This window comes from Filicampus tigris, chromosome 7, assembly GCF_054856515.1.
Source record: "Filicampus tigris isolate MCC_2025a chromosome 7, RoL_Ftig_1.0, whole genome shotgun sequence".
Taxonomy (NCBI): domain Eukaryota; kingdom Metazoa; phylum Chordata; class Actinopteri; order Syngnathiformes; family Syngnathidae; genus Filicampus; species Filicampus tigris.
In genome coordinates, this window is record NC_141223.1 from 20,483,199 (window position 1) to 20,499,334 (window position 16,136).

Here is a 16,136-nt window from a genome sequence, read left to right on the forward strand (position 1 = left end):
CATGCTTCTTCACTATTCTTTCTGTAACTAACCGGTCCAAACTTGCACGCATCACAAACACAGCTGCCAGAATCATTGGTCTCCCCACATCTAATCTCACATAATTTAACAAAGGTCCATCTCTCGCCTAGCAAACACTATAGCAGCCCACCCACTACACCAATATTTCAGACTGCTACCATTGGGGTGAAAATACGGAATGATTAAGTTGAGGATGGCTCACCTGGAAAAAAGCCCAATACTTGCAGCTATAGCCACCTTGAATAGCAGGCCTCCCTTGCTGACTTGCCTGTATGCTACTGCCTTGTTTTTGTCCTGTGTTTTATTGTCGTTTATTGTTGTTTTGGGTGTTTGTGATGTGCAATTGTGCCCACTCTGTAATGTATACAGTCAGTGAAGATAAATTTCACAACAGGGACCAATAAATCTAATCTAATCAAATTCTGTTGCCTCTCACCATACAACGGCTCACTTTTTGTTGTCTCACTGTATCGCAGATAACCCCAATGAATGAGGCACTACTATATATACGTTTGTATGTATGTATGTATGTATGCATGTATGTATGTATGTATGTATGTATGTATGTATGTATGTATGTATGTATGTATCTATCCATCTATCTATCTATCTATCTATCTATCTATCTATCTATCTATCTATCTATCTATCTATCTATCTATCTATCTATCTATCCATCTATCTATCTATCTATCTATCTATCTATCTATCTATCTATCTATCTATCTATCTATCTATCTATCTATCTATCTATCTATCTATCTATCCATCCATCCATCCATCCATTGATCTATCTATCTATCTATCTATCTATCTATCTATCTATCTATCTATCTATATATCTATCTATCTATCTATCTATCATCTATCCATCTATCATCCATCCATCCATCCATCCATCCATCTATCCATGCAGACCATACTATATTTACTCACTAGAGATGCTGATTTTGATCTTTAAATGTATTAATGTGGCCATACTGCAACAAGTTTGTTTAGCTTTAATCAAATTTAGCAAAGTTGACCCGAACAGGTTTTGCTCTCAACCAATCAGATGATGAAAAAAATGCTGACATCATTGAGTATTAGTGCTCTGGGCTCTCGCCGTGTGAGGATATATTTGAAATGTGTTTTTTTTTCTTTTTTTAAAGTAACGGTCCTTTTGCTAATCAGCACTACGGATGTTGAGCCCTATGGGCAGATTCGATACATGGCAGCGCATCGAGACTGAAATCTGATTGAACAAAAAAAAATCTAACATCCATCCAACACTATGAAATGAAGACAACAGACTTTGGGGGATTAATTAGTGCAATTTTATGGAACAAACACTAGAAATTAAATGTAAGTGAGTGCTTCTGAAAGTGTTTCAGCCAACAGAGAATGCTTCCAGAACTATTACAACATGAGGAAAGTATTTCTTAAAACTTTTCCACTCTGGACATGAGATGCTTCCTGGTGTTTTTTTCAGGCTTAAAGAGAATCAAGTAGCACTTGGGTGCAAAGATGCAGCCCAGGAGGCCGTAGCTGGAGGCCAGGATGGCAAACACCTCAGTGACTGTGGAATATTTTCCTGGGGAGCTGATGTAGGCGGGAACAAAGGCCACCCACACGGCGCAGAAGATGAGCATGCTAAAAGTGATGAAACGTGCCTCATTATAATTGTCCGGAAGTTTCCGGGCCAGGAAGGCCAGCAGGAGGCAGATGCAGGCCAGTAGGCCGATGTAGCCCAGGACCAAACAGAAGGCCACAGGCGAGCCCTCGTCGCAAAGTAGAATGACAACGGCGCTCTCGCGGGGGATCAGCTGGCGAGGGGTCGGGGGAGCCACGATGAGCCACACAGTGCAGATGAGCACCTGTATGAGTGAAAAGTTTAATAAATATACAAAAAGTAGACCCTGCCAAGGTTATTATAGTTAACCAAAATGAACAAAGTAACTACAACAAAAATTGAAAAAAACAAGCTCTAGTGAACAAAATAAAATAGGGAGCTTTTCAAAAAATGTTAACTAATTAAAACTACATTTAAATTTTATAAAACTAAATAAAAATAACAATAATACTATACTCTTAGTGTTTAGTTTTTTTTCATATATATATATATATATATATATATATATATATATATATATATATATATATATATATATATATATATATATATATATATATATATATATATAAACTAAAAAAAGACCACACTCTAAGAACTGATTAAAATTAACTCAATTTAAAAAAACAAAAACAACAAAATGAAAAATAACCACTGAAAAATGCCAAACAGCTAATAGTAGAATATAAAAGGAAATCCCATATCATGGCCCATATAAATGTATATGGGGGATATTTTTTTATTGTTTTTCAAACCCCCCAAGAATCCTAAAAAAAAAAAAAAACATTGCTAAGCATTCAATATGTTTTCCATGAAAAATGGGGAGGAGGAAATGGGGGAAAGAAATCCCTGAAAAAAAAAAAAAAACATTCAAAGTCCTGACAAACGTTTTTTTTTTTTGTTTTTTTTTTTGTGGATGCAATATGCGAAAATATAGTCTATGAACAGTCCTCACCTGAACCAGAGTGCAAAGACTAATAATGGCTTTTTGCTGTGCGGGCCCGAACCATTTCATGACTCTACTCCCGGGAAGTGAGGCCTTGAATGCCATCAGCACCACAATGGTCTTCCCCAGGATACAAGAAACGCAGAGTACAAATGTGATGCCGAATGCCGTGCGGCGCAGCATGCAGGACCACTCAGAGGGCCGGCCAATGAAGGTGAGCGAGCACAGGAAGCACAACGTTAAAGAGAAGAGCAGAAGGAAGCTCAGCTCTGAATTATTGGCCCTGACCACGGGGGTGGTCCTGTGGTAGGAGAAGACGAAGACCACGACGCAGGTGCAGAAGGAACCAATGAGCGATATGGCCATCAATGTGATGCCCATGGTGTCGCTGAATGAGAGGAACTCCACCTGTTTGGGAATGCAGGCGGTCCTCTCGCTGTTGGACCAGAACTCGGGTAGGCAGCGCACACATTCTATGGCGTCTAGAAAGAGACGTAGGAACACGGTACCAGAGAGTCTTGTCACGTACGAGGCACGAGTATGCTCACCGGTCTGATTGCTAATCTCCCCTGCTGTACAAACCACGCAATCATGGCAGCAGATAGGGAAGTTAGGTCGGATTGCCTTGCGGGTGCCGGGAGAACAGATGTTGCTGCATACTGATAGTGGGACCTGTGCAACAAGGGCAACACTAACTACACTGGTTCGTATATAGTCACACAACAAAACAGAGACGGTCACCAGATGCGTCATTAGGTAAAGACACACAAGCTAAAGAGATGCAATACAAGAGCTGTATCCAAAACTCTTTTTCTGCATGAAAATTTACATTGTGCAACAATGACCGGAGGGGTACCACCACTTTTGTCCATGTGTTACCCATCGTAGTGAACGCAATAGAACAGCGGGTCGGACTTGGTGGGAATGGAACATCCTCATTTAACCACTCTCCATCTGTGCTGTATCTTTGGTAAAGGCAGATTTTGTTGACACTTTGATCCAGCTCTTGTATTGGATAGTGTACCTAATGTTGTGTTTCCACCAGTATTTCAATGCGATCTCTACTTGGGTCTGGTTGCCGTTCCACACAATGTCCTCGCTTTGGATTTGGAGCTTCTGCTGTCTGTCGCTGACCGTCTTGTCAAACTTTCCGATGGTGACAAACTGCATCCCTCCGCTTGGTCTCAGCTGCCAGTTGACCAGGTCGTACATGGCCGCCGGGTCGCCATTCTCGTCAAATGTGATTTCATCCCCAAAGGAGTTGAAGTACTCCACTTGTTTTACATAGTGAAGCAGCTAAGGATAAAGAGTATTGGTTAGATGATTAAGAACCAAAAATCACTACACTACTCTCAAAAAGGTGTACGGCTTTTGGGTGAAATTTCAGGATGATCCAAATTTTCAATTTTTCAGTAGTTTTTTGCGCAACTTATTGTTCTCTAACAAGGAACTGAATGGCAAAATTCACAACAGAAATGTAATCCATCAAGTGACCAATAAATCTCCAAGAGTGTCCACTTTTATGCCTTCTCGTGTCTCTCCCAACCTCTCTGTATCATTGTGGCAATCTGCTGATGACAATCTGTGCCACTGTAAGACCATTGGCCACATCCCTTTGACAGCATCCTGTTTGAAACCTTGCAATGGCAAGCCTGTTGTTCAATTATTAGTGTCATCTTGGTCTTGTGATGTTAAAATGTGAACAGCATGATGAATAGTTTTGATTAAATATCAATTCTAATTGAACCAGGAAATGTATTGGTCGATTCATGGATCAAATGCCTGTTGTGTATTTTGCTCTAGGTATTTTGGCTCTTTGTTAAAGAGCAAGGTATGCAACAAATATTGAAACATTGAATGATTGAACGTGCATTCAACAATTTAGAATGTTAGGTGGTAAAAATTAATTAAGTTCACCTGGAAAATAGGAAGGTCAGATTAACTCATTCACTGCCAACTGATTTCAAAGCAGGTTTGCCCATGTTTGCACAACCTTTTAAGAGCATTTTGACTGATCATTCAAGACCCACAGAATATTGTGTTCTGTGACTCAACTCAACTCAACTGTATAAAGCACTTTAAGACAACCACCACTGTATAAAAAGTGCTGTACATGGAGCAAAACTAAATCATACAAACAATAAATCAAATTCATAATGAAGACGATAAAAACCACAAAAAAACAGATTCATGCTGTATCAAAAGCCAAAGAATAAAACTGTGTTTCAAGACGAGTTTTAAAAATGGGAATCGAGGGGGCTTGCCTAACGTTTAGCGGGAGCTCATTCCAAAGAGTGAGACCGGCAACGGAAAAGGCTCGATCCCCTCTGAGCCTTCGCTTAGTCCTCAGTACCTCTACTAGCATCTTGTCCGCAATCCCGAGGCCCCAGGCAGGTGCATTGGGGCTCAGATAGGTAAGATGGGGCGAGGCCATTTAAAGATTTGAAAACAAATAATAGAATCTTAAAAATAACTCTAAACTGTACAGGGAGCCATTAAAGGGGCGCCAGAGTAGGAGTTATATGCTCCCTCTTACGAATACCAGTCAAGAGGCGAGCGCCAGCATTTTGGACCAACTGGAGAAACTTGATGGAATTGTCTCACTCCAAATCAAAGTGCATTATAGTAATCCAGCTGAGATGTGATGAAGGCATGAATTACTCTTTCTAAGTGCTGTTGAGAATGGCGTGTGTACCACTACACCATCAGTGACCCTGGCCTCAATGTGAAAGTGTCTTTTTTGATCAGCGAGACATAGATCTTACAGTCGTCCACATAGCATTCATTCATTCATTCATTATCCATACCGCTTATTCTCACAAGGGTCGCGGGCGTGCTGGAGCCTATCCCAGCTGTCTTTGGGCAGTAGGCGGGGGACACCCTGAACTGGTTGCCAGCCAATCGCAGGGCACAGAGAGACAAACATCCGCACTCACAATCACACCTAGGGGCAATTTAGAGTATCCAATCAACTTACCATGCATGTTTTTGGAATGTGGGAGGAAACCGGAGTACCCGGAGGAAACCCACGCAGGCACGGGGAGAAAATGCAAACTCCACACAGGGAGGCCGGAGCCGGGATCGAACCCACGACCTCTGAACTGTGAGGCGGACGTGCTAACCAGTCGACCACCATGCCGCCGTCCACATAGCAGTAGAAGGAAATACCATGTTTCATTAAGATGGAACCCAAATAGAGCAGATACAAAGAAAACAGGAGAGGCCTCAGAATTGAACCCTGTGGAACACCATATGAGAATGTAGCAGTGCAGGACCATGGGTAACAAAAAGTTCTGCCACCAGAAAAAACATTTACAGATGTTTCCATTCTTTTGTTTGTACATACCCTGTACGAATCTAAAGTGATGCAACACTGCCATCTACAGGGATCTGTTAGTCATTACAGTTGTGTACAAACCTGAATTTCATAGACAAGCTCAGCCTGTTCCATGCCAACCCTTTGAAAAACGTACTTGACGAATATATATTCCCGTGGCAGTGAACGGTTGGTTTCTAGTTAAATATAAACGAGTAAGTTCACATGGAAAGGTTCTAGCGCATTTTAGGTTAATCCTGAAATATCTCTAATTTATTGTGAGTTATGTATTTTGTACCTGCCATGGCTGGATGCTATGTACATTTGGACACGCCTGAAGAGTAAGAGGACCTTTCCCATCCTCACAGCCTCCCATGCTCCTCAGTGCATACACTATAGCATACACTGCTTTGTAGACATTGTAGGATATCCTCAGCTGGGACACATCCGAGTAGATATTTGCCACTGTCCTCAGATCTTCTGCGCCAGTGCACGGTGGTTTAACATTTCCCTCACCAAGACTGCATTGGAAAACCTCTTCCCAAAATGGTATCAGAAAAGGGTCTTCACTAGCATTGGTGCTAGATGGACTCAGGCGGAGCAGGAAGTCCCGCAGTCCGGGAATGTGCATTCGCCGGATGGCAAAGCCCATGGAGCCCTGCAGGATGGCACAGTACTTCTTGGGAGTAGAGAGGACAGCCGCTGTGCTCCAAGCTTCGCTGGCCAGCCACTGGATCCCTTCCAGACCCTCTCTGCAATGATGGAATAATGATATTTCAGTGACTGTCACACTCCGGGCTGGTTGAAAAATAAAGATGTATCCCACCTGAGAGCTACATCGAAGAGCGCCGCTGCATCTTGTTCCACGGCAAACACAAGGACCACACGCGCCCCGGAGGAGCGGATATTGGAAATGATGGATCGAATTGCCTTCTGTGCTCGGTTTTTGGGGATGATTTCATGGAAGGCCACACATGCGCCTAGTTGTCTAACCTGAGACGTACAGTAAGGCAGTGTTTCCCAACCTTTTACTGAGCCAAGGCACATACTGCACATTAGAGTAATTTCACGGCACACCACTCCATAAACATGCCGCAAATAGGATATTCGGTATCTTGTCTTAAATGTACTTACTCAGTGTGACCTGTTTAAAAAGTGAAGCTCTTACGCAGTTGAATGGATGGTGGTTGTTGGACACATGCAGAGTTTACCTTCTGCTCTGTACTGGAAGAGCATTAGATTGTTCTGCTTGTCACTATGTGTTGCTGGCATTGATAGATAAACAATATTATTTGTATTAAATACATAAATTAATCTTTTTACCAATCGAGTGAAATTGGAAAATTTCCCGTGGTGCCGTGGTCGGGAATCACTGCAATAAGGGATGTACTGGACATGTACTGCGTGTGGCAGCTGACTACAGCGAGATGGTCCCATGTTGTTGACTCACCTCATTAGCAAAGATGTTTGCACCACCATGGCCATATGCATCATCTCCTGCGATCACACCCACCCAAGTCCAGCCGAAATGTTTGACCAGTTGGACCAGTGCATCCACCTAAAGTAAATATAAACCATGGAGACGACATCCCACAATGGATAATCATACAGTAGTTTTATGCTTAAACTCGAGGTGAAATGGCAGAAAAAATGTACAAGATCAATATTATCATACCACCTCAAGTAATCACAGATACACACACACAGAAAGCATTGCAAAACATTCATTCATTCATTCATTATCCATACCGCTTGTCCTCACAAGGGTCGCGGGCCTGCTGGAGCCTATCCCAGCTGTCTTTGGGCAGTAGGCAGGGGACACCCTGAATTGGTTGCCAGCCAATCGCAGGGCACACAGAGACAAACATCCGCACTCACAATCACACCTAGGGGCAATTTAGACAGTCCAATCAACTTACCATGCATGTTTTTGGAATGTGGGAGGAAACCGGAGTACCCGGAGGAAACCCACGCAGGCACGGGGAGAACATGCAAACTCCACACAGGGAGGCCGGAGCCGGGATCGAACCCACGACCTCTGAACTGTGTGGCGGACGTGCTAACCAGTCGACCACCGTGGCGCCCATTGCAAAACATGTTTGATTTAAAAAAAACATTGTAAACAACAGCACCCAAAGTGAATTCACACCCATACAAACAACATACAACAAAATGAACTTAAAAATGACAAAGACAACAGTGATACATTTAAACATGTTTGGACTTAGAACATTTATCGAATTGTTTGTGAAGTAAAAATAAATATTTTACAAGATACAGTGCACATGTGTTTGATGTTTTTCAATGGAAATTAATGTTGGTCCAGGAATACAGATGAACACAACAAAAATTGATTAAAAAAGACAATTTTCCATCATGCTACTACATACACAGACAAATAGTACCATCCATAACAAAGCGGGATTATACAATTTCAAGCTGCATTTTGAGCTGCCAATATTCACAAGGCTTTAACTAATGAATCCAAATAGGCTATATTCAAGTGTTTAAAGGATTTTTTGCCAACATGAGTACCTTTCGCCAGTTGTTTGTCATTTCTTCTTGAAGCTACAGACTGAGTTTACTTAAATATATTTATATAAACATACACACACAGACATCTCAGCAATGAGTGTCACTCACCTGGAAGATGTCACTGGGCATGGTCCTTAGAAAAGCAGGAAACTCTTTTTTGTCACTCAGACAAGCACAGCTAGAAAAGTAACTGACCTAAGAGACATAAATAACATACGCAGTGTTTGAAACATCCATCCATCCATTATCTATATCGCTTGTCCTCACAAGGGTCGCGGGCATGCTGGAGCCTATCCCAGCTGTCTTCGGGCAGTAGGCGTGGGACACCCTGAATTGGTTGCCAGCCAATCGCAGGGCACACAGAGACAAACAATCACACACACTCACAATCACACCTAGGGGCAAATTTAGAGTGTCCAATCCACCTACCAAGCATGTTTTTGGAATGTGGGAGGAAACCGGAGTACCCGGAGAAAACCCACGCAGGCACGGGGAGAACATGCAAACTCCACACAGGGAGGCCGGAGCAGGGATCGAAACCATGACCTCTGAACTGTGTGGCGGACATGCTATCCAGTCGACCACCGTGTTGGAAACATTATTTTGGAAATTTAATTCGATACAGTTACAAGTTATCCTGTTGGAAAATATAATAGGAGTGCAACTATTTCAATTACTTTCTCAAAATATTATACAGTAACTGACTACATTTGATTACTTTTTATTAATTTTGAAAAAAAGCTCTCAAATGTTAACTTCACTTTTTAACCATTCACATTTTAAGACGTGACAGTGTTCAAATATTTTAGCAATATCAATGATTCAGTAACCACTTCTATGTTAGAGCAGCAGTATATGGTACAAGTACTGTAACTTTCCTGTAAAAGTTCACTTTGTCAAAGAAAATTTAATTCATTAAAGCAATTTTTCTTTACCATATAAAAATCTAACTGGACACAGAATGATTTATATATAAAACTAAAAGCTTATCTTTTGTCTGTCTGAATTGCTTGCTGTATTTGCAACTCAATAAGATTTTGTGTACCTGTAACATTATTGCAAATTTGTAGCTGACTGCTGCAACAATAAAAAGTCGATGAGACCTTGACCAAGGACAGCCAATCACACCTTGTGATTCACAAGCGTCGACTTTAGAAGGGGCAAAAGTGGAAGAAAAAAAAAATTGATAATCTGTGTTTTTAAGGCTATTTTCAAGTGTAAATAAAATTGTAATCATCAAACTTTCCAAAAGCAAGTGTAATTTCATTACATATTTTCTCCCAGTAATATAACGGTTTACAATTACATACATTTTGTAATTAGGTTACAAAATTGTATTATTACATGGAATTGATTACTCCCCAAACCTGCATCAACTGTATGCATCCACCCTTGATCAAAATGAGTCCAGAATTGTTGGCTTCAGAATGAATTCCATCAAAAAAAAACAAAAAAAACAACTGAAATGTTATTTGCCTCTGACCTGTGGCACATGGAAGACTCCCAAGAAACGGGCCACGACCAGAGACTGAGTGGAGCCTCCATCCCCTATCACGGCAGGTACGGCCCCCCTGCAGATACTGTGGTCCTGCAGCCCCCCTTTGGCCATGGAAGCGTTCTCGCTGCCTATCAGTTCCATGGCGGCCTTGAGAGCCTGGTGGGGGGTACTGCACGAGTCAAAGATCTTATATCCCAGAGTGATGTTGGGAAGCAGTTTACCCTCCCTGTTGATCTCCTCGATGGCAAAAATCATGGTCTGCATCCAGCGGAATGTCCGGAAGTTAAATCTGTGGGGAAAATGGTACTAAAATTAAATCTGCTCAGTTGTTATCATCTCCTCCAAGTGATTACCTGGTGCATTGCGTGGGTGGGGGCTTGGTGGTGAACGTAAGACTGGGCTCCACCACCATATCGTGAAGCGAGAAGAGCCCCCCCAAGATGATGTCCCCTTTTTTCCCCAGCACTGGCAGGCTCATAGAACCTGGGATCATATCACAATGTTGGTTCCGGTCTTGGTAGGATTTGTGGGGGAACATCGCCACCCACAGCACGCTACAGATCACCAGTTCTGTTCTCCGACACCTCCACCCGGGCTTACTCCAAACCTGAAACATCATCTTCGAATATGTCGCTTATAAAAAATAAATGATTTAAAATGCTGCAAGTTATTTTGTTTCAGCTGAAATGCTCATTAATGAGCATCTGACACAGTGCTTCATTATAACAGCGTAAGCGCTGCATAGACAAGCCACGGGCATTTATAGCCTTAAATGTACACTGTATATGCCTCCTGTCACATAGCATCGCTGTCAAATAAAACTGATTTCCCCCGAGCGAGCAAATCAATGGAAAAGGAAACCTGGTTTCCATGTAAATAACAACCATAACAAGGAGGCCCAAACAGACGAGAAATTAGCGGTGTCATGTCTCCATGTCACGCCTGAGCAGGCCTAAGTCAACCTTCAGTGATACGAAGAGACGGACCGATACACACACACTTACACATGCAAATATGCAACACTAGTCACACACACTAGTCTCCGTATTGGAGGTGTAATCAAATTGTAAAAGACGCAAGACCTCAATGGCAATACAGCAAACAAATGAGTGTAGTCAACACTGCACGCACTTAGTATTGTTTTTCACTATGACCCACTATTAGTAGCATTTTTTGTTGCCTTGGTATTTCCAACATTAATTTAGATATTTTATTTTGTGTATTTTATACATATACACACATATACAAACACACACACACACAAAACACACATGTATATATATATATATATATATATATATATATATATATATATATATATATATATATTAAGAATGTCAAAGTTACATTTTATAACGCACTAAAAAAGATAACTCAACTCAGTTTTATTTACTTCCTGTAGCAGCAGACCTCTGCTCACTGTGCAGAAGAGAATCACTGTCTGACTTTTACGTAGTTTTACTTTAAAAAATTGCTCAACGGCTCATTAGAGAAATCCTAAATAATTTGCACACTTTGAAAAGTCAAATTCAAATATCATGTTGGTTGTACATCTTTGGTGTATCATTCAACTGTTGTGTTTTATACAATACAATACAATACAATACTACTTTCTTTTTTATAGTGCATTTCATAACAGATACAGCTGCAACAAAGCACTTTACATTACATCAAGAAAAGCTATTAGAAAAGTCTTTGAATCAAAATATACTTTTATTTTTTTCCATATTAATTCCAAGAATTTACTGAAGTAAATATTGGTTCAAAAGCTTTGAGAAAAATTGTAGTTGAAAAATAAGATTAATCACGATTAATTATTGACATTTTTCTGATTAACTAATTTTCTTTCATCTTTTTGATGAAGTCACTGCCAAAGCGCAATAAAAGTGACATCTGTAAAAATGACTGCTCTCGCAGTTCTAAAACCAAGCAGACCTTGAGCAACAAGTCGCCCTCAAAGAAGCAATAAATATCTGTCAGAACAACACCAATGTAAATGATTGTGTGTGTGCGCGGACGCGTGTGAGAGTGCGTGTATGTGTGTGTGTTTGAAAGGGCTGAGGGGCTGTTTGCAAGAGTTGAATCCAATGCTTGTTTTTTCCATTGAAGGGGAAGTCAACCCAAACATTTTTTTTCAAGAATATGTTCTATGCATGCCCCTTAGTTGAAACAAGGCATTCTGATTAATATCGTGTTTGTGGAATATGAGTTAAGTTGTAAAATCCATAAATGTTTGACCATCTCAGGGGTCGGCCATTTTATCACTTCTGTCGACTGAAAATGACATCACAACTACTCAGGTCTCACATAACGATCAATCACGGTTCAGCTTCAGAAAACAGGTGAGCTGTGATTGGTCGTTACCTGAGCCCTGAGCAACTGTGATGTCATTTTCCGTCGACAGACGTGACAAAATGGCGGCCCCCTGTGATGGCTAAAAACAGGTGGATTAACTCTTATTCCACAAACGCAATACTTATCAGAATGCCTTGTTTCAACTAGTGGGCTCGCATAGAGCATATTCTTGAAAAATAATGTTTGGGTTGACTTCAATTTAATAGTATTAAAGTATTTGCATAAGAAAATCAATCCTCTTATTCATGTTAAGGGTATTAAAATGCAAGAAAATAATGGGACACAAAAATCAAGGGATATTTCTTACAGTAAATAAAATGTGCGATCAACTACAAGTTACCTATGAAAAAATGCGATTAACTACGATTAAACGTTTTAAGCAATTGACAGCACTAATATATGTATATATATATATATATATATATATATATATATATATATATATATATATATATATTCATCGGATACTCCTCACATCACTTCAGAGTTTGCATGTCTAACGTGGACAAACTAACAGATTGAAGGTATCAGCTGTGGGTATGCCTTGGGATTGGTGATGTTTTTCACTTTAATCAGTCAGTCAGCAGCAATAATAAGATGCCGGAGCGGATCATAACACACACTTGGGATACACTTAAATGTGTTGTTGTGTCGATTGAGTGAGAATGCGCTCCTTCGGCTGCCGGCTGACTTGATTCCCAGTGGGCTGCCAGGCAAGCAAAGACAAGCAAGAGTTTCCAGTAAGACTGATGCCATGTGGGCGTGAGGCTGCCTGGGAGACACACATGCTCATCAAGTGCGGCGTGGTTAATTTATTTAACGGTTAATTGGAGGAGCACTGGACAAGTTGAAAACAATTGAACTGACTGACTTTGGCACCTGATATTTACACATTTGATCAAATACCGCTTAATGTTGAGGTCATGGGAGAAGTCTGGCATATAATTACATTTTTATTTAAAGTGTATCCATGTTTTCTGCATTTTGTAAAGAATTAATTGACTGACCCTTAATTAAAACACACACACACTCACAAAAAAAAGGTTAATTTCTATTTAAGGATAGGAATAAGCAATAATTTTTCATTTAAAAAAATCACATACAGCGAGAGACCAAACACTGTACCTTCATGTTAACCCATGACATGTACGTGTTTGTATATATAAACGATGATAGAATTTTCTGTTAATGTGTTTAAATGGATGTGCCGAGTACTCAGCGAAGCCTCAGAGGGGATCAAGCCTTTTCTTTCGCTGGTCCTTACCTCTGGAATGACCTTACTTTAAATGTTAGGCAAGCCCACTTGCTGTCAGTTTCTGTCAGAAACCCGTTTGAAGACACATTTCTATTCTTTGGCTTTTGACCCGATGTGAGACTGACACTTTTCTGCTGTTTCTATTTGTGTTTTAATTTCCTTTTCAGGAGACCCCAAAAATGGCAATTTTATTCAACCATTAGCATTCCATCGTGAAAGAGAGCAAGCCATTTTCAACACTTTAGATTGGTCAATGATATGTAAAAATAACACCCATGTATGTGGACTGACTAACAGTATACTGTAGATTTTTGAAAAATATGAAATTCACCATAGTGTGACTTAGGAGGTTTAGGCCCAACCCAACGCTATATAAATCTTATTAATATTTACATTTTTTTTTCACACCCACCACCTGTGAGTTCTTTTAAACATAAGAAGCTGAGCACCTGTATCTGCACAATAAAAACAGCAGATGGCCCAGTAGTCCATCATATTAATGTATGTGTGTGCGTGTGTGTGGGGGTGTGCGCGCGTGTGGGGGTGTGCATGTGGGAGTTCGCATGCGCATGTGTGTGTGTGTTTGCATGTGTCTCTCACATCAAATTGGAAATTTTTCTAATTAAAAATCAACCCATCGATCACTTTCTCTAGTTCTTCTCCTCATCAAGGTAATGAGTAAACTGGAGGCCATCCCAGCTCATCAGCCACTCGCAGGGTACGTATAAACAAACAAAATTCACTCTTGCATTCACATTCACACCCATGATAATTTAGAGTCTTCAAAGAAATTAACATGCATGTTTGTGGAATGCAATTGGAGGAAGCAGAGTACGAAAAGAAAGCACACCCAAGCAGGGGGAGGAGAACATTCACACTGGACACAAGCAGTGGCGGAGCTCAACTTTTCTCCTAGTGGTAGCCAGTGGGCGGCTAAGGCTAATATGGGGGGGTCTGCAAATTACGACAATCAATTTGCTCGTCGAACAATCAAATGCAATCGGAATCTCTAAATATTGAAATAGAGTACAATTTATTCCAATATTTATTTAGCACACAGAAGAGTTATGTATTTTTTAGTTCATTAACAATGCACAAAATGTAAAACACAACTTGACAACGATCGATAAAACCAATTTTTCTTGAATGAAAATGGATACAGGCACACATACACACGCAGGTACACGCACACACAGATTATTCAATCAGAGTCACACAGTCACTCAATCTTACGCTTACAGTTACTCTCACTGCTACTTATTCACAGTTGCTTTAAAAGTTACTCATATACAGTCACTGCATTTACTCACACTGTTACTCACGGGCAAACACACACCGTTACTGTAGTCACACTTACACAGCAATTCACTCACTCTCCCACAGTTACACACAGTTACTTTAGCAATTACACTCACGCAGACACACACACACAGAGTTAATCACGCAGACAGTTATTGTCAGTTGCTCAATGATGCTCACAATTACAAGTTCAGTCACTCGGTACGCAGTGAGTCACACTGACAGTTTTACACTCACAAAGTTAGTCAATTGCACTCACAGAGACACACTTACATTAGATACCCACAATTACTCAATCACACTCATAATTATTCACTAACACACCTACTGTAATTTCACACATTTATCCCCACAGTTACTCACTCGCACTCTCAATTACTCACTGACAATAACTTAATCACACTTACAGTTACCACTCTCACGGTTACTCACAGTTAGCAGTGCTTCCACTCACATAATAACTCACTCCCAGTTACTCACTGGGTCTTCTGGGAAGAACAAAAGCAGAGTTGGATGCTCTGGGTCTGCCACTTCGAGCTCACCGTTATTCTCATCACAAGCAGAGAGGCCTGTGTGCCCTCCCTCGATGGAACTTTATTGTCTAAAAATCAAAATGCAACCACCATTTAAAGAACAACAAACGTCAGTAGCGAGCATTTCAAAATATCTAAAGCCTCAAATAACCGAACTGAGCATCTGTAGATACTTTGACCTGGTGATGACATTTGCCTAACATTCTTTATCCTGAGCAGTTCTTGGCTCAACTGAGATTCAAACCCCAAACTCCAACACACCCGATTCAAATGCTCAGCTCATCGGCAAGCTGTGCAGAAGCCTGATGACGATTCTGATCACTTAAATCAAAATCAGGTGTGTTGGATGGAGGAGGGAGACATCGAAATCATGCAGGATAGAGGACCTCGATGACCGGATCTGGACACCCTTGCCTAAGTCACGTTTATCTAAGGTCTCAAAATTTCAAGTAATGTTTAGCAGTTCCCAAGCAAGACTGACAGTCCAATTCTAAATTGGAAGCTGAGGGAAAAGTTGAAATCATTGTATTTTGTTGAACATCAAGGTCAAATACAAGTGACCTTGTTCAATGTTTCCCGTGCATCCTAAGACTCTTCTGGGAGGTTATGTTGCAACATTTTCAAAAGCAAGTTGTGACAAAAGGCAAGAGACAATTAATTCCTGAGGGACTTTTTAAGCTTGTTAGTGCGTGTGGGTCAGTGTGCGTGCGTGTGTATGCATGTGTGTGTTTGTATACCTCAGGTGTAAGTCAAGGTCAAGCCCGAG

General features: G+C 40.7%; 1 protein-coding gene across 2 annotated transcripts; it reads right to left on the reverse strand.

The window, feature by feature from the left end:
* Positions 1 to 1,404: 1,404 nt before the first annotated feature.
* Positions 1,405 to 15,303, reverse strand: LOC147145111 (extracellular calcium-sensing receptor-like). Of its 2 annotated transcripts, XM_086035329.1 has the most exons (11): positions 15,292 to 15,303; positions 10,282 to 10,535; positions 9,914 to 10,217; positions 8,539 to 8,625; positions 7,346 to 7,453; positions 6,722 to 6,888; positions 6,194 to 6,647; positions 3,645 to 3,875; positions 3,128 to 3,251; positions 2,589 to 3,061; positions 1,405 to 1,877 (listed from the first exon to the last, which is right to left on the reverse strand). In XM_086035329.1, exons 2-11 carry the CDS (start codon positions 10,464 to 10,466, stop codon positions 1,443 to 1,445), a joined length of 2,568 nt encoding a protein of 855 aa, XP_085891455.1. In that variant the 5' UTR covers positions 10,467 to 10,535; positions 15,292 to 15,303; the 3' UTR covers positions 1,405 to 1,442. The 2 variants fall into 2 exon arrangements, with proteins under 2 accessions (XP_085891455.1, XP_085891454.1); XM_086035328.1 differs by lacking the exon at positions 15,292 to 15,303 and having other exon boundaries at positions 10,282 to 10,544.
* Between the last annotated feature and the right edge of the window lie 833 nt (positions 15,304 to 16,136).

What these genes read in the sequence shown, in the direction of transcription:
- LOC147145111 (XM_086035328.1), bottom strand. Translation starts at nt 10,544, where the DNA reads ATGTTTCAGGTTTGGAGTAAGCCCGGGTGGAGGTGTCGGAGAACAGAA. An exon ending in CAAACATCTTTGCTAATGAG is followed by an intron (nt 6,889 to 7,345) that starts GTGAGTCAACAA and finishes TGTACGTCTCAG; the next exon opens with GTTAGACAACTAGGCGCATG. An exon ending in GGAGATTAGCAATCAGACCG is followed by an intron (nt 3,062 to 3,127) that starts GTGAGCATACTC and finishes GTCTCTTTCTAG; the next exon opens with ACGCCATAGAATGTGTGCGC.